The 23,139-nt window shown below is 45.7% G+C and overlaps 1 protein-coding gene across 1 annotated transcript in view; it reads left to right on the forward strand.

The window, feature by feature from the left end:
• MYL10 (myosin light chain 10) overlaps positions 1-23,139 on the forward strand; it is a 67,390-nt gene that overhangs the window by 30,973 nt on the left and 13,278 nt on the right. The window contains exons 4-5 of the mRNA XM_030186107.1: positions 2,913-3,017; positions 18,634-18,712. Of these exons, the coding sequence (XP_030041967.1) occupies positions 2,913-3,017; positions 18,634-18,712 (184 nt within the window). The remainder of the gene's footprint in view (positions 1-2,912; positions 3,018-18,633; positions 18,713-23,139) is intronic.

Here is a 23,139-nt window from a genome sequence, read left to right on the forward strand (position 1 = left end):
AATTTTGCTACCTTTCCTCTCTCCCCATGAGGCCTTTTTTCTCCTACCTTGCATCAGCAGGCTGGCATCCATCCCCTCTAGAACAGGAAATTGGGAGGGGGCGGGAGCCAGCAGGCCTTGAGCATCTGAAGGCCCTGCATCGGGCCAGCCGTGCAATACCTCCAACATATCTTATAGAGTTGCCACCTCAGGGGAGTGTGGTAAGAGAATAAATACCTTATAGACACAGGAGGGAAGAAGAGAAATGCTGAAGATGGGAGGGGAGAGGGGAAGGTTTGAATGATGGACACCACAGGTATAGGGGAAGAAAAGAAGAAGAGAGATACTTAAGGGAAGGAGAGAGATGCTGAAGAAAGGAGAGGGAGGGGAGAGGAGTGGAAGGGAGAGATGCTGAAGACCATGGGGGGTTGAGAGGGAGGGAAGGAGAGAGATGCTGGAGACCATGGGGGGGGGGGTGGTGGAATATTTAACATCACAGGGGGGTTGAATAATGGACACCTGAGGCCGGGGGGGGGGGGGGGAACAGAAAATGATACAGATGCTAAAGAGTGGAGGGGGAGGAGAGGAGAGGGTAGGGGAGAGATGCTGGAGACCTGGGGGGGTTGAGAGGGAGGGAAGTAGAGAGTTGCTGAAGACCATGGAGAGTGGTGGAATGCTGGACACAAGGGGGGAAGGAGAAGAGAAAGATGCTGGAGACCATTGGTGAGGGTTAGAATTTGGATATCAGAGGTGGGAGGGGAGAAGTGAAGGAGACAGATGGGATTCTGAAGGGGCAGGGAAGGAGAGAAATGTTGAAGAGAGGAGGGGAACAGAGAGATGCTGGAGACTATGGGGTGTTGAGGGGGAGGGAAGGAGAAAGATGCTGGAGACCATGAGAGGTTGAGATGGAGGGAAGGGGAGAGATGTTGGAGACCTTTGGGGGTTGAAAGGGTGGGAAGGCGCGAGATGCTGGAGACCATGAGGGGCTGAGAGTGAGGGAAGGAGAGAGATGCTGGATACTATGGAATGGGTGGGATGCTGGACATCACAGAGAGGGGGAGTAGAAGGGAAGGAGAGATTCTGAAGGAGAAGGGGAGAGGTGCTGCATATCATGAGGGGTTGACAGGGAGGGAAGGAGAGAGATGCTGAATAACATGGGGGGGGGGGGGGGGAATGGAGTAGGAAGGAAAGAAATGCTTGACACCATGGGGAAGGAGAGATATGTCATATGCCATAGGAAGGGACCAGGATGGTATGGAAGGGTTGGGGGACGGAGCTTGGACACCCCAAAACAAAAAAAGCATTCCTCTGTCCCTGCGCTCAGGTATCTTGTGGTAATTTTTGGATCTATGTGTGCAAATCACACATTAAAAATATTTTATATTTCAGCATAGAGGGGGCATGTCTGAGGGTGGAGAGTGGGAATTTCTGTGCTAATCAGTTAGCGTATCGACATTACCACGTGCTGATTAGTGCAGGATTAGAGCATGAACTCTTACTGCCTACAAAATAGGTGGCAGTAAGTGCTCACATGCTAATATTTTTTAATGGCCACGCGCTAATGGCAAAATTTGCACATGGCCATTAATTAAAAAAAATAGAAAGTTGTCCATTTGCTTGCTGTGTTAAAATGGCCGTAGCCACCTAAGAGCACGCTAAGGTCACTTTTTACCACAGCATAGTAAATGGACCCTCTTATTTGTATTTCATCTACTGCTGTAATGCTAATGATCTTCAACCATAGTTTTGTTGTAACAAGAACATTTTCACCTGTTCTGTTAGATAATTAACAGAACAGGTGAAAATGTTCTTGTTACAACAAAACTATGGTGTCCAGCATCCCACCCATTCCATAGTATCCAGCATCTCTCTCCTTCCCTCACTCTCAGCCCCTCATGGTCTCCAGCATCTCGCGCCTTCCCACCCTTTCAACCCCCAAAGGTCTCCAACATCTCTCCCCTTCCCTCCATCTCAACCTCTCATGGTCTCCAGCATCTTTCTCCTTCCCTCCCCCTCAACACCCCATAGTCTCCAGCATCTCTCTGTTCCCCTCCTCTCTTCAACATTTCTCTCCTTCCCTGCCCCTTCAGAATCCCATCTGTCTCCTTCACTTCTCCCCTCCCACCTCTGATATCCAAACATTTTCACCTGTTCTGTTAATTATCTAAAACTAGTAAAAAAGACCCGTTTCTCAAACAAATGAAACGGGCGCTAGCAAGGTTATCATGTAATGGCGATTATGTTTTTAAGGGAACCATTAGGAGAGAGAGTGTGTGAGACGGAGAGAGAGAGTGTGTGTGTGAGAGAGAGACTGCGAGTGTGTATGTGTGAGAGAGTCTGTGTGAGAGAGAGAGAGAGACTGTGTGTGTGAGAGACTGTGTGCAAGTGTATGTGTGAGAGAGAATGTGTGATAGTGAATGAGAGAGAGTTTGTGAGAGAGAGAGAGAGAGAGTGTGTGTATGTGTGTGTTTGTGTGTGAGAGAGAGAGAGTGTGTGTGCCTCATACAGTAGCTGACAGCAGGAACAGACCATGCTGACACCATCAAAGCTTTGCTCTCAGTATCTCTATTATCGGAACAGCTCTGTTAAACCTGGTATCTTCCCCTCCTCCCCTTTGCTTGTTCAACTTCAGAAACCGAAACCTACTTTCCCTCCCCTTTCCTTTAACCCTGGAGGCTGGCTGGCATCAGCCTCTTAAAGATGTTATGAACCCAGGCAGCCAGACGGAGGTGCAAATTATTATATTGGATAGTCTTTCCAAGGGCCTGTCACTGAGGCTTTCCCCCTAGCAGGTCTATAGGGAAAAAAAGCAACCTTGAATTAGGTCTTAACTTTAGACAGGATTTTCCTTCTTGGTCATAAATCTCACCATTTTCCCATTGTTTCCCTGGTTAAAATTTCCCCTGTTGATGCCTGCTTCTGTTTTGTTGCAGGCCGCATCAATGTGAAGAGTGAAGAGGTGGAAGACATGGTAAAGGAGGCCCCAGGACCCATAAATTTCACTGTCTTCCTCACTATGTTTGGGGAGAAGCTGAAAGGTATCTACAATGTATCACAAGCATTAAATAGAAGAAAGGAAGGCTAGTGAAAAGTGTTAGCCTAAGCGTGAGGATTTTTCAGGCCCCACAGAAAGACTAATATGGGTTAATGACGATTTTCTTCTGCAAGCCTAATGCATTCTTTTATTTAAAACATGTGTATTCTGTGTTGTTTATGAATCTAAGGAGCCTTTCTACTAAGCCTTAGTGTGCATTAACGGGCATTACCGTGCACTCTGTGCTGCATGGCTTAAAGTTATAAAATAAAAGATATGCAGCATTTAGAGTACGCTAATTTCGTTAGTGCGAACTAAGCTTTAGTAAAAGGACCCCTAAGGGAGGAAGTTGTTTAGATGTGGTAAAAGGTGGCCTTCTAACATAGTAGCAAAGTAACATAGTAGATGACGGCAGATAAAGACCTTTATGGTCCATCCCGTTTCTCCAACAAGACAACTCCATTACATAAGGTATAATGCAATACTCCATATGCACACCCGATCTTGATTTGGCACTGCCATTTTCAGGGCATAGACTGTAGAAGTCTTCCCAGCACTGTCCTTGCTCTAAAACTAAGGAAGTTGCCATTAAAACCCCTGAAAAGCTCCACTCCAGCCCATCCAAATCTATCTAGCCATGATCAGGGCACAGACTGTAGGAGTCTGCCCTGCACTGGCGTTGTTCTCCAACTTCTGAAGTTGAAGCTTCTATCACACCTTAATGTACTTGTGGTATCTCAGGTACATGCTTCCTGGACAGCACTTAAAGGGGCCTTAGAAGACCTGTGGTTCCACCTCCCACTGAAGCTGCCCCCTCAATACAGAAGCACCCCTTGTACATAACTGCTTGAAACCTTTCCGTATATGACTCCCCAAAGATCTTCCTCCTACTAAGAGATAGTAGAGAAGATAATGGAGAAGATAGCATAAAATTGAGGTTGAGTGTAAGCTGCACCCAGGTCCACATTCCACCGTTGCATAATCCCATCAATGTCCCCCAAAAGAAGAGTCATCTTTAAAAACTTGTACCAGGTGGATAAGCGATTAATGGGCACTGGTAGCCGAAGGAGAAAAGAGTCCAAAACGCCGTAATTCCAGGCACTGCTATATCGGCTCCGCACTGCAGACCAATAATGTCGTGCCTGGAGGTAGGGTAACGTAAGTGTTAGGAAATCCCCACTTCTCTTTAGCCTGAGCAAAAGAAACAAAGAGGCCATCCCCTGGAGCGATCAAGTGTCCAAGGCATCTACAGCCCACCCCAGCTCACTGGTAAAACAAAGAGGGGCCCATACCTGCTGGGAAATCCAGGTTGCCCACTAAGCACAAGAAAGGGGATGCATCTGTGCTACGCTGCTGCTGTCAACTCCAACACCACCACAGTGTCGGAAATGACTTAACAAATTGCAACTTTGATGCGCACCATGCTCCTGAGCCAGAAGGCATATGCAACAGATTCATAAATGATAATGGCATACTCCAGGCCTCCATCCACCCTGGAGAGGAGAAACGAGACCATACACATTACAAAAAAGAAGCTGGTGTCCCCAGAGCGCCCTTCTTTATCCTGCATAATTTTATGGAGATCAAAAGGAAGCTGTTTATGGAACAGAACGGCTACACCTCTTTGCCTCCCATTAAAGCAGAATACCCCAATTCCCCCATCCAACCCCATTTCAGTTTTTCATGCTCTGTAGATGAGACTCCTGAATATAGGTGACATCAACTCTCTCTTTCTTCAGCCAGGACAGAATTTTCGTCCATTTGACCTGAATGAATTCCATATATACTGAGTGTTATGATTTTCAAATTGATCATTACAATCCAACATGACACACTTAAAAGCACACGATAAAGCTATACAAGTCCACTAGACTTCCACATACTCCGAAGTGCACTCAGATAGATGGTACAATCAAAACCCAGATAGGATAGACCAAGACCCCTTCACATTATGTAATCCACACAGCCATATTCCCACAAACATACCACTCTCAGACCTCCCCCTAAACCCCAAACTCCTAACCTCACTGCAGTCAAACACCTCCCCCATCCCCCAAACTCCCCAGGAACCTCAGCAATTTCCCTATCCTACACACTCCCCAAGAAACATCACGGGGTCAGATACCCTAGAAACCTGCAGAAGCAGTCCAAGGCACATTTCCCCCCTCTAATTAATACAAGAAATGAGGCAAGTCCAACACACCAGCAGACCACCAGGCCCCCACATACAGTTGGAGTCGGAGCGTGCTTGCGGCTCGACTCAATGCTTCCTTCGCTGTGATTGGGTAGAAGATGGCACTGGGTGAATAGAAATCCTAATGATAGTCTTTAGAATTGCTTCTGTTTGTACCTTGACCCCTGTGGAAGGCTCTTCAACCGAAACATGGCGCGTGTAGGGTCTTCGGGACAGGTTTATCACTGGTGAATAAATTTTTGGACATTTTTATTCGTGGTTTGCCTTAGTCAGTTGGCATAGTACCACCTTTGCTTTGTTTGTTTTTTTGACTTTCTCTGTAGAAGGTGTGTGGGTTCCCACATACATAGTGCATCAAAGGCAGAAACTTGGACCATCAAAACTACCCCACAGCTGCATAGTAACCGTGAGGGGGACCAGAGGATCCCCACCGCAGGCACAAAAATAAAAACAAAATTGCAGGGACTCCCATGCTAACCTAAGTCAGTCCATTGCAAAGTCCAAGAAGACCGCTGCTCCTGATCTGCACTAGCCTGCCGAGCAATCAAAAACGGATGGAAAATCAGGTCCACAGTCAAATGCACACAAACCACTGCGCTCCCAGTGAACAGGGCTCAGCAGCCAGAATATTGCTCTGTTCTACTTTCCCTTCCCCTTGAGCAAGAATGTACCCATCTCTGACCTCCCTCCAACCAAAGCCTAGCCCCCCCAACCTCCTAATAAGTGCATAGGCCCCCTCCTGTACCTCCCCAATAAAAACATAGGTCTCCTCTCAAACCTCCTCAGCCTGAGCACAGGCCTCTTCTGGAATACCCCCTCCCCACAATAAGAATATAGACCCCTTCTGGAACCCCCACCAACAAGAAAACAGCACGGAATCCTCCAGAATCCCACCCCAAGAGCAGTCCACATCTTGGATCCCTTCTTGACCTTCCCTCTTCCTAGTGCAAAGTACCTGTATTGAAATTGTAAACCACAGTCACCCCAGGGATCACTTTCTGTATAAAGTGCTAAAAATAAATAAAGCTCAAGCCCCCCCCCCCCCCCCCCCCCACTGGACTGGTGTGCAAACTGGCTGCCCCTACCTCTAGAGATGCTCTCACGGTACTACCGCTGTGGATCAGCCTTTCATATAAAGGCTCACCTCACTGAATATTGTCTGGAAATATTTTCCTATGGACAGTTGACCCAAGATAAAGAAAATGCAAGATTTACGGGTGCTTTTATGTCTGAGTACTTTGTAATACATTTTCAAAACTAGCTTTCTAGGCATTGGGGGGAGAGGGGTTATATATATATTCCCATGGACCTGCAAGTCTTTGCACCAGTTTTTAAAGCAAACATATGCATATAATTTTAAAATATCAAAGCAAAATGTACCTGCACCCACTTGTACCTACTTTTTCTATGGGAGCTTTTTAAAAATTTTAGAAGTCTTTATTAAAAACCAAAAAGGCAGGACTAAGTACAAAACAGCCAATAAAAACCAGCAGAATGGAAAATATACAACAGTGCAACAAGACGGCCATAGGATAGTGAAAATAAAGGAACCACCACTGCCCAAGACAGCAATGAGCATGAAAAATAACTTCAAAACATTTTTTTAGTTTTAACTTAAAAGGAATCCCCAACCCCAGCATCAGAGAGTCCAGGTAAATAGGAACACACACATAACAACAGAGCCACCAATTAAGCTGAACTGTGTCTCAAAAAAGGTTCCCAAATGGCCTCTCACTTATGGAGAGCACAGCGACGAGCAGCTAATAGACGCTCCATGTCACAAATATACCAAGGATGGTACAGTCCGCTGCTTCCAGTGAGCAGCCAGGGTGACCTGGGCAGCACACATAGCACAACACACCAGAAGAACAAGAGGCTGCTTAAATTCAGGAGTCTTCTCAGGAGACAAAAAGAACACCGGACCATTGAATTAGGCGATCCAGCCACAGCTGAAGTCTATGCTGAACCGCCAGCAAAATGCTCAGGCTTTGACACGCCCACCAAATTTTTATTTATTTATTTGTACCCCACGTTTTTCCCACAGTTTTGCAGGCTCAAAGTGGCTTACAATGCACTGATAGGCTATTGCCAAATCAGAGGTGATACAGTTATAGTTAGACTAGAATAGAATTGAATAGGTAGAATCAGTGAAACAGAGAAAATAGATAATAAGTTGACAGGTGAAAAGAGTTTAAAAATGGTGCGCAAATATGTCACTACAGGTATGTATCTTCATTTTCTCAGAGGACAAGCAGGCTGAACATTATCACGTATGGGGTATCCCTAGCCCCCAGGCTCACTCAAAACGATGAATATTGGTCAATTGGGCCTCACAACGGCAAGGACATAACTGAGATTGACCTGAAAAGAAACACAATTAAGTGAGAGTGCAGCCTGGAACAGAACAGAAATGGGCCTAGGAGGGTGGAGTTGGATTCTAAACCCCGAACAGATTCTGCAGCACCAACTGCCCAAACCGACTGTCGCGTCGGGTATCCTGCTGAAGACAGTAGTGAGATGTGAATGTGTGGACAGATGACCATGTTGCAGCCTTGCATATCTCCTCAATGGAGGCTGACTTTATGTCCCATAGTGCCAACTTCCCCGCATCCCCACCAACATAAAGCAGGAGTATCAGGATAAATATGTTTAAGGGGGGTAGGCGTGAGGTACCATTGGTACATGACTTTAACTTGCTTTTCCAGAAAATTCCACTCTTCATCCGCTAAAGCCAGCCCCAGCTCATGCTGCCAATTCAGACAGTGCAGAGTGTAAAGTGGTGAAAGGGAACATACATACTTGTAAAGGCAGGTAATCAAGCCCCGAGTACCCCTAGAATCCTCACATAAATGTTCCAGAAAAGAATCATCCTGGAGCACCCGCGAATGGATAGACGTTGACGAAAGGAAATGAGATAGCTGGAGGTAGGCAAACTGATGTGCCTCAGTCAAGGAGGAGAAAGAAATCAAGGCCTCATCTTCAAACTACTGACCCAAACTCTTTAAACCAGATAAAGCCATCTGATGAAGGCCCCCAGGACAAGCCCAGGAGGGAACAAAGCATTGAAAGCTATAGATGTGAGGTGAGACAAAGTCCGAACTGGAGAAGAGAACATACTATCCCAGTAATAAAAGGTAGTGGAAACAGAAGGACAAGGATCACCACCAAGGCGGCGATATTTATAAGGAAGCCAGAGATCGGGGACCAAGAATGCTTGTTCCAGATGATCTGTGGGAGCCTTTTTCCAACTAGAACAGCATACATAGTTTTGAAAACATAAACTACGGGCACTGATGCAGTCCATGCTCTCACCGCCTCGGGAAATGCGTGTAAACAGAATGAGCAATTTTCCCCAGCCTTTTTCTGCACTTTATACTCTCGCTCCCTTCTAGCTCATCCTTTCTCTTTTTGCAGTTTCATTCTTTGCTCTTACTATACATATTTATATCAGTTCTTTGCTTTTACCTCTTTTATCTAGTTATTCATCTCTCTTCTAGCATGTTCTTTTTTTCTGTAGGATCTCATTTAATTAATTCTTCCAGTCAGTTCTACTTTGCTTCTTTTTTTTTTCCCTCTCTTTCTTTCTTCATGGTCTCTAATGCTGAGACTTTTGTACTCTGCAGCACAGACCTGGCAAGAAGAGGCATCTGCCCCTGTTGGTCAAGAAACAGGCTGTGATGTGCTCCCAATTTGTGCTGAAGGTGCTCAATCACAAGTACCATCTGAAAGAAAGGAGATGCTTTTTGTTTCCAAAACATAATTTAATAAGAAGCTTCTGGGAGCCCCTCTGGCCCTTCGCCGTTTTTGATTCAAAAGGAAAATAACAGCTGGTGCAGTCATGTCCTTCTGGTTGGATTTGTCCTGCACAACAAGCAAAGTTCAATACTGCCCGTTCCCACTCAAAACTAACCCTGGTGAAAGGTCTTTGTAATATATTGTGAGAGCAAGAGATGAAGAAAAAAAAATGGTTGAAGGAACTTGTTTGTACAGAATGTCTTCCATGGAAGAATCATTCTGAGAGGCTGGTGAAAGGTACTTACACACACACACACACACACACACATACACACACACACACACACACACACACTAACACACACACACACACACACTCTATACACACACACACACACACTAACACACACACAATAACACACACACACACACTAACACACACACACACACACACACACACACACACACACACTAACACACACACACACACACACACAATAACACACACACACACTAACACACACTAACACACACACTAACACACACACTATATAGAGAGAAAAGGCTATATTTTAGCTTTATAAAATAATCTGATGGTAAGAAATGAAGAGCCAATAGTCCGTTGTTATATAATACCAGCCAGATGGAATTGTCTCTACAGGGATAAGTAATGCAATTTGTATAGAAAACAGAGACCCCTGCAGATCAAAGAAACCACTTTATTTACCAGCTAATCAATAAAGGATGCCTGGTACATTACAGCTTTTCAAAACAAAAGCCTGAGGACATAGGGAAGTGAAATCCACACTGGGAGAAGCAGTCTGAGCCTGCTCCTTGAGCAGTACAATATTCCAAGGGAGGAGGGTGGAGAGTGCCAGAGACAGGCGGGCAAACAGAATGCTCTCTGAGCCTTTTCTATTCAGAAGGCACTTTACTTGTATTTAGGTTTGGCCATCTGGTTCCGTTTCCTGGTGGATTTTTTTTCTCATATTGATGGACTTCCAGAATGCTGGCTCTCATCTGATTTGCTCTGTTGGTCCTCATCTCACCTCGAGGCTGATGCACTCTCCTGTGGGATTTCCTAGAAATCAGCAGTCTCTTCATGCACAGTTTTTTGGTTTTGTTTACTAGGCATTTGCATTTGCTAGTGTGCACTTGGTTCACTGGCATTCCTTAAAAAACATACAGTACACGCAAGATTAATGTGCGGTAATGTAGGTTCACTAAGCCCTGGAGTCTATTTATGAGGCTCAAAATTGTGAGTGAAAATTTGGGCATGTGCACAATTTATTTGTAGCGTTTGTATCCCACATTTTCCCACCAATTTGCAGGCTCAATGTGGCTTACATTTGCCGTAATGGGTTGCCTAATGAGCTAAGTAGCACCAAAAGTTTGAGTGCTAACATTGGTGCTAATTGGCAACAAGTTGGATTTACACGCACATCTTGCTGAGCGCTATTCTATGGCCACGGGAGGAGCACGGGCAAATCTGGGGTTTTCACTAATGATGCGCCCTCTATTGTAGAATTCAGAGGATCTGCGCCTAATTTATACACGAGGATTTAGGCAGGTTTCAGCTGGTGTAAATCCTCGCTCCCAAAGTCGGGCACGGATCCTGGCGCTATGCTACAAACAGCGCCCAAATCAGGGCACTTTCTAGAATAACGCCTCAGTGCTAATTTTTTTTAGGCATCCACATTTGGGCGCTATTAACAGAATCTGGTTCTAACTGGTTAATGCAGGGATGCCCACTCAATGCCCGGGACACGCCCCCTCCACAAATGCACGGTTAGCATGCGCACATTTCAAAGATACTGCAGGACACCTGAGCACATCCCGTGGTACTCCATATTTAGTTGCGTTAAGTGTGTGTTAGCAACTATTGGAGCTTAGTAAAAGGACCCCTTAATTATCAGTGGAGTGGAGGAGTGGCCTAGTGGTTACAGTACCGGTCTTAACATCCAGAGGTAACCAGTTCAAATCCCACAGCTGATCTTGGGCAAGTCATTTAACCCTCCATTGCTTCAGGTACAAACTTAGATTGTAAGGTCTCCTGGGACAGGGAAATGTCCAGTGTGCCTGAATACTACTACTACTACTACTATTTAGCATTTCTATAGCGCTACAAGGCATACGCAGCGCTGCACAAACATAGAAGAAAGACAGTCCCTGCTCAAAGAGCTTACAATCTAATAGACAAAAAATAAATAAAGTAGCAAATCAAATCAATTAATGTGAACGGGAAGGAAGAGAGGAGGGTAGGTGGAGGCAAGTGGTTACGAGTCAAAAGCAATGTTAAAGAGGTGGGCTTTCAGTCTAGATTTAAAGGTGGCCAAGGATGGGGCAAGACGTAGGGGCTCAGGAAGTTTATTCCAGGCGTAGGGTGCAGCGAGACAGAAGGCGCGAAGTCTGGAGTTGGCAGTAGTGGAGAAGGGAACAGATAAGAAGGATTTATCCATGGAGCGGAGTGCACGGGAAGGGGTGTAGGGAAGGACGAGTGTGGAGAGATACTGGGGAGCAGCAGAGTGAATACATTTATAGGTTAGTAGAAGAAGTTTGAACAGGATGCGAAAAACGGATAGGGAGCCAGTGAAGGGTCTTGAGGAGAGGGGTAGTATGAGTAAAGCGACCCTGGCGGAAGATGAGACGGGCAGCAGAGTTTTGAACCGACTGGAGAGGGGAGAGGTGACTAAGTGGGAGGCCAGCAAGAAGCAGATTGCAGTAGTCTAAACGAGAGGTGACAAGGGTGTGGATGAGGGTTTTGGTAGAGTGCTCGGAAAGAAAGGGGCAGATTTTACGGATATTGTAAAGAAAGAAACGACAGGTCTTGGCAATCTGCTGGATATGAGCAGAGAAGGAGAGAGAAGAGTCAAAGATGACCCCAAGGTTTCGAGCTGAGGAGACTTCAGCTACTACTAAAAAGGATGTGAGCAAAATCTAAAAATAATTAATCAAAGCCTCACTGAACCTATAATGAACCCCCCCCCCCCCCCATGTATACACTGCCATCAACATGAAAATTATAATATTATTTATTTATGTATTCTTGTATCCCACTATCATCCAAAAACAAATTTCGGTTCAAAGTGGCTTGTAATTTACATTTTGGTGGAGTTACAACAGTGTTGTGCAATGTGGAGAGGGCATCCATAGTTCGGGAGCCCATCAGGTCCTGCGGTTTTATGTGATATTTATTTATTGCATTTGTATTCCACATTTTCCCACCATATGGCAGGTTCAATGTGGCTTACATATTGCTAAAAAGGTGGTTACAAAATTTAGATTTGTAGAAGTCTAGTACATAATACAGAAGTACAATAAACGCTTAGGTTGATATATAGTGCACTCCATTTAAGTGCACATCGGATAAGAGCATGCTCTGTTTAACTGCATGCTGTACTTCGGTCCCGTTTTTGGCACCATCAATTTCTATGGGGACAAACTTCATTTTAGCGCACCACTGATAAGTGCAAGAATCGCTTATATGCATGGTTCAAGACCGCTCCTCTGCAGGAAAGACTCCACATAAGCGTGCGCATGGAATATGTAAGCCGATTGGCGCGTGACAACCAACGAGATTTCAAATTTACTGCCTCTTTAACTGCCACAGGCAGAATAAATGAAAGAATGTTGTTAGGGCGTACACCGGGGTTGTCGTCACAGCGGAACTGTAAGACTTTAACATTGGCTGAACAAACAGAAGTTCTTTAAAAATTAGAAAACAAAGTCAAGCATCTATTGCTCAAGAATATGGTGTCAATCCCAGTCAAATTTCACGTGTCTTGAAGCAGAAAGACCAGCTTCTGGAAGACTGGCAAAACAACACAAATCCACAACGGAAACGAAAATGGGCAGGGAAAAGCTGAGGAGGTAGAAGATGCTCTTCTTCGGTGGTTTTCGTGAGTCAGGATGCAGACAGTTTCCTGTCAGTGGTCCACTGCTTATGGAGAAAGCTAACCAGTTAGCTGAAAGTCTTGGACTAACTGAATTCAAAGCCACTGTTGGATGGTTGGAAAGATGGAAGGAGAGGAACAGCATAAAATTCAAGAAGCAGCATGGTGAGAAACAAGATACTGATGACATTGGTGCTGAAAATTGGGTTGTTTCAGTTCTTCCTACCATCTTGAACGAGTTTGCACCTCGTGACATTTTCAATGTTGACGAAAATGGTCTCTACTGGTGAGCGATTCCTGAAGGAACACTTACATTCAAACATGCCAAAACTACTGGAGGTAAAACATCGAAGGACCGACTGACAATCCTCCTTTGCTGCAATATGGATAGGAGTGAGAAGTTGGAACCCCTCGTCATTGGAAAGAGCAAATGGCTCCGTTGCTTGAAGAAAGTTAAGCGTGATCTGACTGATTGTTTTCGTGACCTCTTCCCCTCTTAGGGGGCTATTTAAATTTTGTAAAGCCCCAGCATTCAGTCTGGGGAGAAGAAGATCTTGTAAAAATGGATTCATTTCCATCTCATCTCCTGCTCTAGTCTGATAAAATTGGCAATAATGTTCATAAAATATTTTATTTGCACCTGTGTTAGTGGTGATCTTGTCCCTATTTTTATTTTCTTATTTTTATACTTCATATATGAGATTATCTCACCTCTCACAACTGCCTTAGAGGTTTCCCAGAACAATCCCAGATTATTCTCATGTTGTTGGACGGCTGCTGAGGAAGCTTCCCATTTCTGGAGTAAATATTTATTAAAATTGACATTCTCCAGGTCCTGGGAAAGTCTCCATAAAGAAACCATATCCCATCTTAATACTGCCAATGCATTATTACTGGGGCACGGTCAGATATGGCAAGAGGGCCTATTTCGACCAAGAGGACTCTAGAAAAGAGATAATCTGTTACCATAAGATTATCAATTCTGTTCCGAGTATCATGTGCTCCGGAAAGGTGTGTATATTCTCCGTTCCATAGGATGTAGGAGTCTCAAGGAGTTCACCAAATTTAGTCCCTGGCCTAAAATGTCACCACCCCAGATACCCCTCTTGTGCTCCCCAGGGGCAACTGTGTCTTTATCCAAACTTAGCCCTGCTTCACTATTAAACTCTCCCCCTAAAATAATCCCTACTACTACTACTACTACTACTTATCATTTCTATAGTGCTACTAGACATACGCAGCGCTGTACACTTGAACATGAAGAGACAGTCCCTGCTCGACAGAGCTTACAATCCCTCTCCTCTGAGCACTCAAAAGCTTACCCAAGAGCGTTGTAAAAAATTCTCATCTGGGGTCATTGGGGGCATTCAATGAAACCAATATTATTTGTTCACCCAAGCATGTACCTCTCACAATAAGCCATCTCCCCTCTGTATCTTTGATTACTTGATGTTCCACAAACCAATACGGTGACCCCTGCTCTTCTATTAATCGGACACGTAGCATACTAACATTCCCCCACTCGGTCCCTTTGCAATTTTTTTACATTACATGTTCCTGAGTTTCTCGTAAAAGCACTACACCAGCATTATATCTCCTGAGATCTGTCAGAATTTTTTTTTTCATTTTATAGGAGAGCCTCGACCTTCCACATTCCATGTAACAATTCTGTCCGGTTTCATCTATCCATCCAATCCTTCCCTAATACCCCAAGCCCCTCTCCTCTTCTTCCTCTTTCCTGCACCAACCCATCCACACTCCTTCCTACCAAGCCCCCCCCCCCCATTGCCCCTCATTATGAAGGAACTCCATCTTCTAAGTTAAGTCCCCACTCCTGGCAATTAAAATTTTACATACAATAAACCTCTTCTCCCCAACACCCTGCCTCCAGAATAGCATCCACTTACACATCAGTCATACGAATCATTATCATCTCAGCCCCTTCTCCCCCCACAAGCAATTATCTAAAATAGAAACACTCGTTTAACTTTCCACAAGCATGATAGCAAATGTTCATTAGTTCCATAAAGATTAGAAACTCCATGCTCCCTTCTGCAGATCGATTTTGTGGCCGACATCTATGTGTCCTGAAACAGGTCCAGGTAACATCAACAGTCACGTACAGCCAGTCAAATAGTCAGACAGGCTACCTTTAAAAGACGCTGCGTGTAAGCTCGCTTTCAGCTCAGCCTGGGGACTCTTCTTCTAGTGTTTAAACTCTGTACATGTAAATTGTAAACCATTTATAGGGCACCATTTCCTTCCGAAAGCTCTGAGTATATGTCCCTCAACTTCTTTCTGCATTGCAAAGTAATACTGGATAAGTTGTTATACATTTTAGTGAGGTCTCCCTGCCATTTAATTTGTCTGTTTTTTTTTGGGGGGGGGGGGGGATTGCGCTTTATGTAGGATCAGGTCCCTTATAGAAAAAGTATGCAAACAGGCCCGAATGTCTTGGGGAGCACTGGTGCTGTGGGGATCCAGAGTCTGGTGAAGGGGAATGTGTTACAGTGATATGAACGGCCAAGGTTGCTGCGTTCTGTAAGTGCTTGTGTGCTTGTCACATCAAATCTGAGAAACCTGCGACTGAATATTACTAGATCTGGCGCTTTCTCTAGGGCGGGACCCTCAGAGTGAAATAAACTGCCTCTAACTCTGAAATTGCAAAAGAATGTTACAGCTGTTAAAATGAAATCTGCTCAGTCAAGCTTATGACGTATGACCGGCCTTAATATGCTTGAACCTTATTGATTGTTATTGGCTGTTATTACGTTTATAGTGTGGCTTTTAAAATATGTATATAGGGGCCAGTGGCGTAGCAAGGGCGGGGCGGTGGGGGCGGTCTGCCCCGGGTCCACGCTGCTGGAGGGTGCAGAGATCAGCCTTGTGCTTGTCGGCTCCGCTGATTCCCTGCTTCCTCTGCCCCGGAACAGGTTACTTCCTGTTCTGGGACAGAGGGAGCAGGGAGCCAGTGCAGGCGACAGGCACGCGGCTGCTCTCTGCACCCTCCAGCAGCCAAGAATGCACCCGGGGAGGGGGGGCTTGATGTGCTGGGGAGGGGGGTGTCATTGCACCCGGGGGGGTGTGTGTGTGTCGTGCTGCACCCTGGGGGGACGGACGCCACTGCACCCGGGGGGTGGGGGTGCGCAGCGGCGATCCGCCCCGGGTGGCAGACCTAGGATCGCGACTGATAGGGGCCCTTTTACGTGGGCTTACCGCTCGCTAAAAGGGAAGTACCGCCAGACTACCGCAGCAGCCCGGTGGTAGTTCCCTCTCCCAGCACATGCCATTTCATGTGTTGCAAAACTATTTCAATTTTTGTAGCGCCAGTGTGTCCCTGGCGGTAATCGGGCAGTGCCGTGCACTGCCTGCTTACTGCTGGGTTAGTGCAGGAGCCCTTACCACCACCTCAATGGGTAGCAGTAAGTGCTCCCCCCCCCCCCCCCCCCCCCCGAAATAGCCAAAAGGCAAGTGCTTCACTTGCCGCATGGGCATTTCTTGAAAACAATCAAAGACCTGCTTTTTACCTGTTGTGGTAAAAGGGGGCCTCGGCGCACATCAAAAACACGCGCAGATGCCAGTGCAGGCCCCCTTTTGCCGCAGCTTCGTAAAAGGACACCATAATGTTGTAACCTGCCTTGGATAAACGCAGGCTATAAATAAATAAATAAATAATAAACATGTTCTATTTTAATCGGATGGTCTACTTGTTGCCCATCAGGGCTGTAGGCTAATGTAGATGAACAGAATTTTTGTACCAGTTCTATACAATTTTCATCACCTTCTACTTTTGGAGCACCACAGATAGGTAGATTGCCTCAGCAGGAGCGATTTTCCAAGTCCTCTATCTTATCTATCAGGCTTGCTAAATTATCAGTGCGGGTAAGCAGTCAATCAAAATCAGATTGGTATACACCTAGATCATCAAAGGAGCAAATGCGACCCTCATCATCCAGCACATGATGTAGATACTTAATCCCCCCACCAGCCAATGTTGAAATACTGGGGACGTATCCCCTACTGGGGAAGCAGAATTCTCTGCCAAGGGGAGCAAGGGCAAAAGCCAGTGCCAGGTGCATCCAAAAATAGAGCCATAGCCCCGAGGAGTCTTAGCTCTCCCCCCTGGGCGTGAAGCCAATACCCAAAGTGATAGGGATGCAACAACTCTAACTCAGTAGCAGTACAAGTAAACTAGCGAGTGCCTCTATACCAGTCTGAGAGATGACGCATACAGCTAGCAACTGAGAAAAAGTCGATATTCAATAGGCCCGGGCCACCATCAGCTTTCTTGTAGGGAGATGAGCCTGTTTACTTTGCCAAAGATAGGAGGTTAAAATTTGCTCATCTCTACACAGTGAAAACAAAGAGAGCATTTGAAGTCCATAGATCCATTTGGGAACCAGAATCATATTATAAACAGATATCCACCCCGGTAAAAAAATTGGTAAAGTACGCCAGCTCTGTAGTGTGCAAGTTGTGGATGTGTGGAGAGGGCCGATGTTACAAGCCTATAACTGTTTAAGGTTGGTAGGGATGTACACCCCGAGCTACTTTAAGCCACCTGAAGCCCATTGCAAGGTGAAGCAAGAGTCCAATGCATCCAGCACCGCTGCAGTAATCTCCAGGACTAGATCAGCAGTTTCCAGTATATGCGGGGATAAAGGGGAGGCTGCCATATTGGTATCAGGCCCCTTACCTCATCGTGCCTCTCGGCCGGGGGGGGGGGGGGGGGGTTAGCTGCAATCAAATATGAAGAGTGGGTGATATATTTGTCCATTTATAAACCAGCCTTTTATTGTGAAATCAGCCCACCCAAAAGAATGCTGTTAAGACACTGATTTGGAGTGATAGGGAGAGGGCCCCCGAGCAGCTCAACAGAAATACGCCTGGAGCTGCTCACAGCATCACGTGAGCCCTCTGGAAAATAAGTTTTAATATCATTCGGGTTCTTGCGTGGCATCATTCAAATTGCTTTTGGAGATATCACCAGCCAAGCACTCTACTTTGGGAAGCCGAATTCCCTGATAGGAGGGGGGGGGGGGGGCGGGGGGGGGGATCAAGATGATTATTATCAAGAAGGCCATTCACTGCCGACGTCACCCGAAAATGCGCATATCAAATATGTTAAACAGGCTCTGAGTTAGGCATCACTCCCCCCCCCCCCCTCCCAATTAAAAAATAAATAAATCTAGGCATCCTTGTGTGCTTTTTTGTGTCCATATAAAGTTCTGGTTCTTACATACTTAGGACAAAAGTCCATTAATATTCAATTTGTTGATAATGTATATCACAGACAGGGCCGCCGAGAGGGGGGGGGGGCAGGGGGAACAAAATTCCCCAGGCCCGGATCTCCAAGGGGGGCCCAGCGCTGCAGTCCCCGGTCTCACCCGCCCGCCCTCGGCTCCGTCCACCACCGGGCCCCCTGCATTCAAATCACAGCGCCTCACCTCCATGTGAAAGCGCAACGGCAGACTGCCTCCCTTCGGGCCTCGGGGATGGGTGAGCCCAGCCCAGTCTCTCGGCAGCCCTGATCACAGGGCTAGCCATGAAACCATCTTAGCATGCGGGGTGTGTCTGTGAGGCTACACACATGTATATACAGGTCACACGTTCTACCCAGAGGTAGAGTGCCAGTGACAGGAGATGGTGAGCAGATTTTCAGGTTGGGATAGGAACCATTAAATTCTGATATGACTGATGCAGCCTTTCAAACTGTAATTGCTTCTGGCTTCTTCTCAAACTGTTTACGGATTAATTCCATCATATCTAATCTATTAATATATTTTTCTTTCTTTCAGGCACGGACCCAGAAGAAACCATTTTGAATGCTTTTAAGATTTTTGACCCAGAAGGAAAAGGTCATATAAAGGCCAATTAGTAAGTTCAATTAATTTGTATTTGCTTATTATAAGAAATCCAGAAAGAAAACACGCTAGACCCCCATTCTAAAACAGTTCTTGCTACAGGCGCAAAGCAGTAACATAGCCAGACCTTGTTTCTGGGTGGGCATGGCCCATGCTTTTCCTCTCTACCATCTACTACTCCGCCCCTCAAGGAGGTAAAAAAAATTAATACCTTTGCTGGCGGGGATCCAGCTCATTTGCTCATCCCCATCCCTCCCTTCGTCCCCAAAACAAAAGCTAACATGTCCGTCCCTTGCTGTGAAGTAAGGACTAGAGGATCACAAATACTCTGATCTGTCTCAACTCAGGGGCAGTTGGCGGGGCATTTCAAACCACTGATGTGGGCAGCCCCTTGCGCATGCTCCATTCAATCGGCATCCGCCTTGCACGCATGCATGGGGGATGGAAGTTGAACTTAGTATGCATGGAGGGGGGGTGGGAAGGCCAGCATCAATGGCTGGAAATGCCCCGCCAACTGCCCCGGGATTGAGACGGGGGCTCTGGAGAGGACTCTTCATCTGGCGGGACTTGGAGATCCCCGTCAGCTACACTAAACATGTGCACCACCGCTGGGTGGGCCCCTGCCCAACCGAGTCCTCCTATGATTATGCCACTAGTGTAAAGTTCAAGAAAGCCTTTGCAGTACAAAGGGGTCCTTTTACTAAGGTGTGCTGAAAAATGGCTTACGGTAGTGTAGGCGCGGGTTTTGGGCGCGCGCCAATCCATTTTTCAGCATGCCTATTAGAAAACACTTTTTAAAATTTTTGCCGAAAATGGACGTGCGGCAAAATTAAAATTGCCGTGCATCCATTTTGGGTCTGAGACCTTACCGCCAGCCTTTGACCTAGTGGTAATGACCTACGCGCACCAAATGCCTCTTGGCGCACATAGCTGATGCGCACCAGAAAAGAAAAAATATTTTTTGGACGTGTGTAGCGGACGTGCGCCAAAAATGAAACTACCACAAGGGCCATGCAATAGCCATGCGGTAATTCCATTTTGGCGCACGCTGGGCGTTTGTAGATGCTTACACAGCTTACTAAAAGGGTCCCAAAGTCTTACCTTAAGAACTGTTTAAGAAACACTTTAATGGATATTTATTTATTTATTGCATTTGTATCCCACCTTTTCCCACCTATTTGTAGGCTCAAAGTGGCTTACAGAGTTTGGTTATGACATAATCAGTTCGTGTTAACAGGAACATTTCTTATATTTTGATGAGAGAAAAATGTACAATTCCCATACTAAGCAGAACACTAAAATTTTTATCCAATCTAGGGGTAATAAAGAAATTAACTTTTTGAACTTACTGTTTTCTTTTAGAATGTAGATACATTTCGAATGTTGAATTAATACATGCTTGAAACTTGTGAGCATTAGCACCACTCATCAAGGCTTCAACCGTGGCTACTGCCCATTTGCACATCTTTAATATACATTTATAAAATCAATAGTCTTAAATACAAATAAAAGGCTATCTAAAGTGGAACTACATAATCCATTTGCTCACCATGTGCTGGGATTAGAAAAAGCGGGGGGTATTCTAGTTGCAGGAATTTCGGGCCCTTTCTACTAAACTGCAGTAAGTTTTGGACTTACCACATGGTTAACGCTAAAATTATCATATGGTAAATACAAAGGCCGTGCTGTAAATGCGGGCAGTGTGTCTTCAATCTGTCCTGTATTTACCGCGAAGGGCAGATAGCACAGGGTACTGCATTACATGGCAGAGCTGATAACGCAGGCCCTCTGCACTATTGGCCCAGGCATGTAACACAGACCTGGCGCTGTGACACTGATATCTGGCTCATGATCCTTCCTGCACAAACCCCACACCCACCAATACAACCCTGATCCCCCCCCCCCCCCCCCCACACACACACACACAGTTAATGGCCTAACCCTCCAAATCAAAAATAGCCTTCCCCATGAAAAGGCCAGCTCTGGACAGCAAACCCGTCCCCTAATCAGTATTTTTTAATGCACAGGTTATCGTTTCAGTGCAGTTGACGGCAGGGGCGTAGCCAGACACCAAATTTTGGGTGGGCCTGGACCCAAGATGGGTGGGCAGAAGAATCCCGCCCCATTCCACAGGTGATTTGGTCTCTCCTGCATGCCATATGGTCTCTCAAACATCCCCCCTCTCTCACATCTTTTAAATAGCAGATTTTCACCAGCGGCGAGCAGCAATTAATGCACACTGCTCATGTTGTTCCCACAGCCTTCCCAGTGATGCAACTTCCCGTTTCCGCATAGGCGGGAGTACGTCAGAGGGAAGACTGTGGAGGCGGTGCGAGCAGTATGTATCAGTCACTGCTTGCTGCAGGCGAAGATCTGCTATTTACAAGGAATGCAAGAGGAACAGTTGTTGGGAGTTTTCAGCTGGTGGGACTTGGGAATCTCTGCCAGTCACATCATAAGTATGCTGCAACCGGGTGGGCCTGAGCCCAAAGTGGTGGGCCTGGGCCCACCCTTGGCTACGCCACTGGTTGACGGTTGTGTGGGCCTGTGTTGAAAGCCAATTAACACAACTTAGTAGAACAGCCTCTTAAATAGCAATGGAAAAAGAGGTACCTGGGGGGGATGTGATTTCTAGGGAGGAGAAAGAAGAGGTTTGTAGGATAAATACATTTCTGAAAATGAATGAAGGTAGCTGAGAAAGTGACAAACTGAAAGCTATCCTGCTACAATTCTCGTCTCCACTTTCCTAAACAGACCCATTGTCAACTGATATTTTAATTTCCTGAGGAAACTTCAGAATAGCTAGCCTTTTCTGCTGCAAGCATGAGCATGTGAATGTAAGATGCCCTTCTACATTAGACAGATTGTTTTGTATTGTTAAAGATAATTGAATTTAGCAACATAGTGTCATACCTTGCACTGTTTGCATTTAATCTTTACTCTTAGCTTGTAGAGGGAGTTGGGGGAGGGATGGGAGGGGGTGGTGGGGGGAGTGGGGTTTTGCTTGATGTATATTAAGGACGGTCATGTACTGAAGTGTCACAGTATGTCTTTCTAAGCAGTAGAGGGGGATCTGGGGGCTTCTTTGTATTGTAATATTCTGTTTATTTAGCAGTAATTTATATATTTATATACTGTATATATACAGTGCAATCCGCTTAAGTGCAAGGTTCTGGGACCAAAGAAATGCATGCAGTTAACCGGAGCATGCACTTAACTGTTGTGACCCAAAGAAGCTTGACATGATAAACATATGTACAGTACTGTTTATTATTATACATACAGTATACAGTCTCTGTTACTTGAAGTAATCAGTTATAGTCCTCTGTACACTATTGGGTCTGTGAGTTCCATAGACGACGTCTGCCAGACGGTAAAAACTGTCATAGCACTGGCATCCAGTGGCCTTCAGATAGGCCCGCACAGTGTTGAGACTCTCCAGCGCTCTTGCAAAAGTGACAGGAGGAGGTTGTTGAATTTCGTCAGCATGTGCCTCGCTGCTCATTTCATCCTCTGTTTCATCATCAGCCGTTGTTGCCTGCGTGTAGACAGATATCTCGACATTAGTACTGTCGTCAGCTGTTTGTAGATCGTAATCAACAGCTACGTAGCGATGAAACTCCTCTTCAGTAACACCGGCTGGGATGTCAATAACCTGTTCATCTGATGCGTTTGCAACAGCTGCATCTGTTTCGTCTCTCTTCACATCCTTAACAAAACTTGCCCGCTTGTAGCAGTTCACAATGGTTGCCTGTGTAACATGATTCCAGGCTTTTTTCTGCATACGTAGGGAATCCAACAGTGATAGATTACGAGCCAGTTCAACAGCCCGCTTATCTTTGCCAGTCTGGTCATCCATAACGCTCATCAGACGATGTAGCACAAGAGCCCGATAATGTTGTTTGAAATTGGCTATTATGCCCTGATCCATAGGTTGGATCAGAGAGGTAGTGTTTGGTGGCAGGAATTTTCAGCACCAAAGTCATCAGCATCTTGTTTCTCACCATGTTGTTTCTTGAATTTTATGCTGTTTCTCTCCTTCCATCTTTCCAACCATCCAACAGTGGCTTTGAATTCAGTTAGTTCAAGACTTTCAGCTAGCTGGTTAGCTTTCTCCATAAGCAGTGGACCACTGACAGGAAACTGTCTGCTCCTGACTCGAGAAAATCACAGAAGAAGAGCATCTTCTACCTCCTCAGCTTTTCCCGCCCATTTTCGTTTCCGTTGTGGATTTGTATTGTTTTGCCAGTCTTCCAGAATCTGGTCTTTCTGCTTCAAGACACGTGAAATTTGACTGGGATTGACACCATATTCTTTAGCAATAGATGCTTGACTTTGTTTGTTTTCTAATTTTTTAAGAACTTCTATTTGTTCAGCCAGTGTTAAAGTCTTACAGTTCTGCCACGATGACGACGACCCTAGTGTACGCTCTAACAACAT

Source organism: Microcaecilia unicolor, chromosome 13, assembly GCF_901765095.1.
Source record: "Microcaecilia unicolor chromosome 13, aMicUni1.1, whole genome shotgun sequence".
NCBI classification, from domain to species: domain Eukaryota; kingdom Metazoa; phylum Chordata; class Amphibia; order Gymnophiona; family Siphonopidae; genus Microcaecilia; species Microcaecilia unicolor.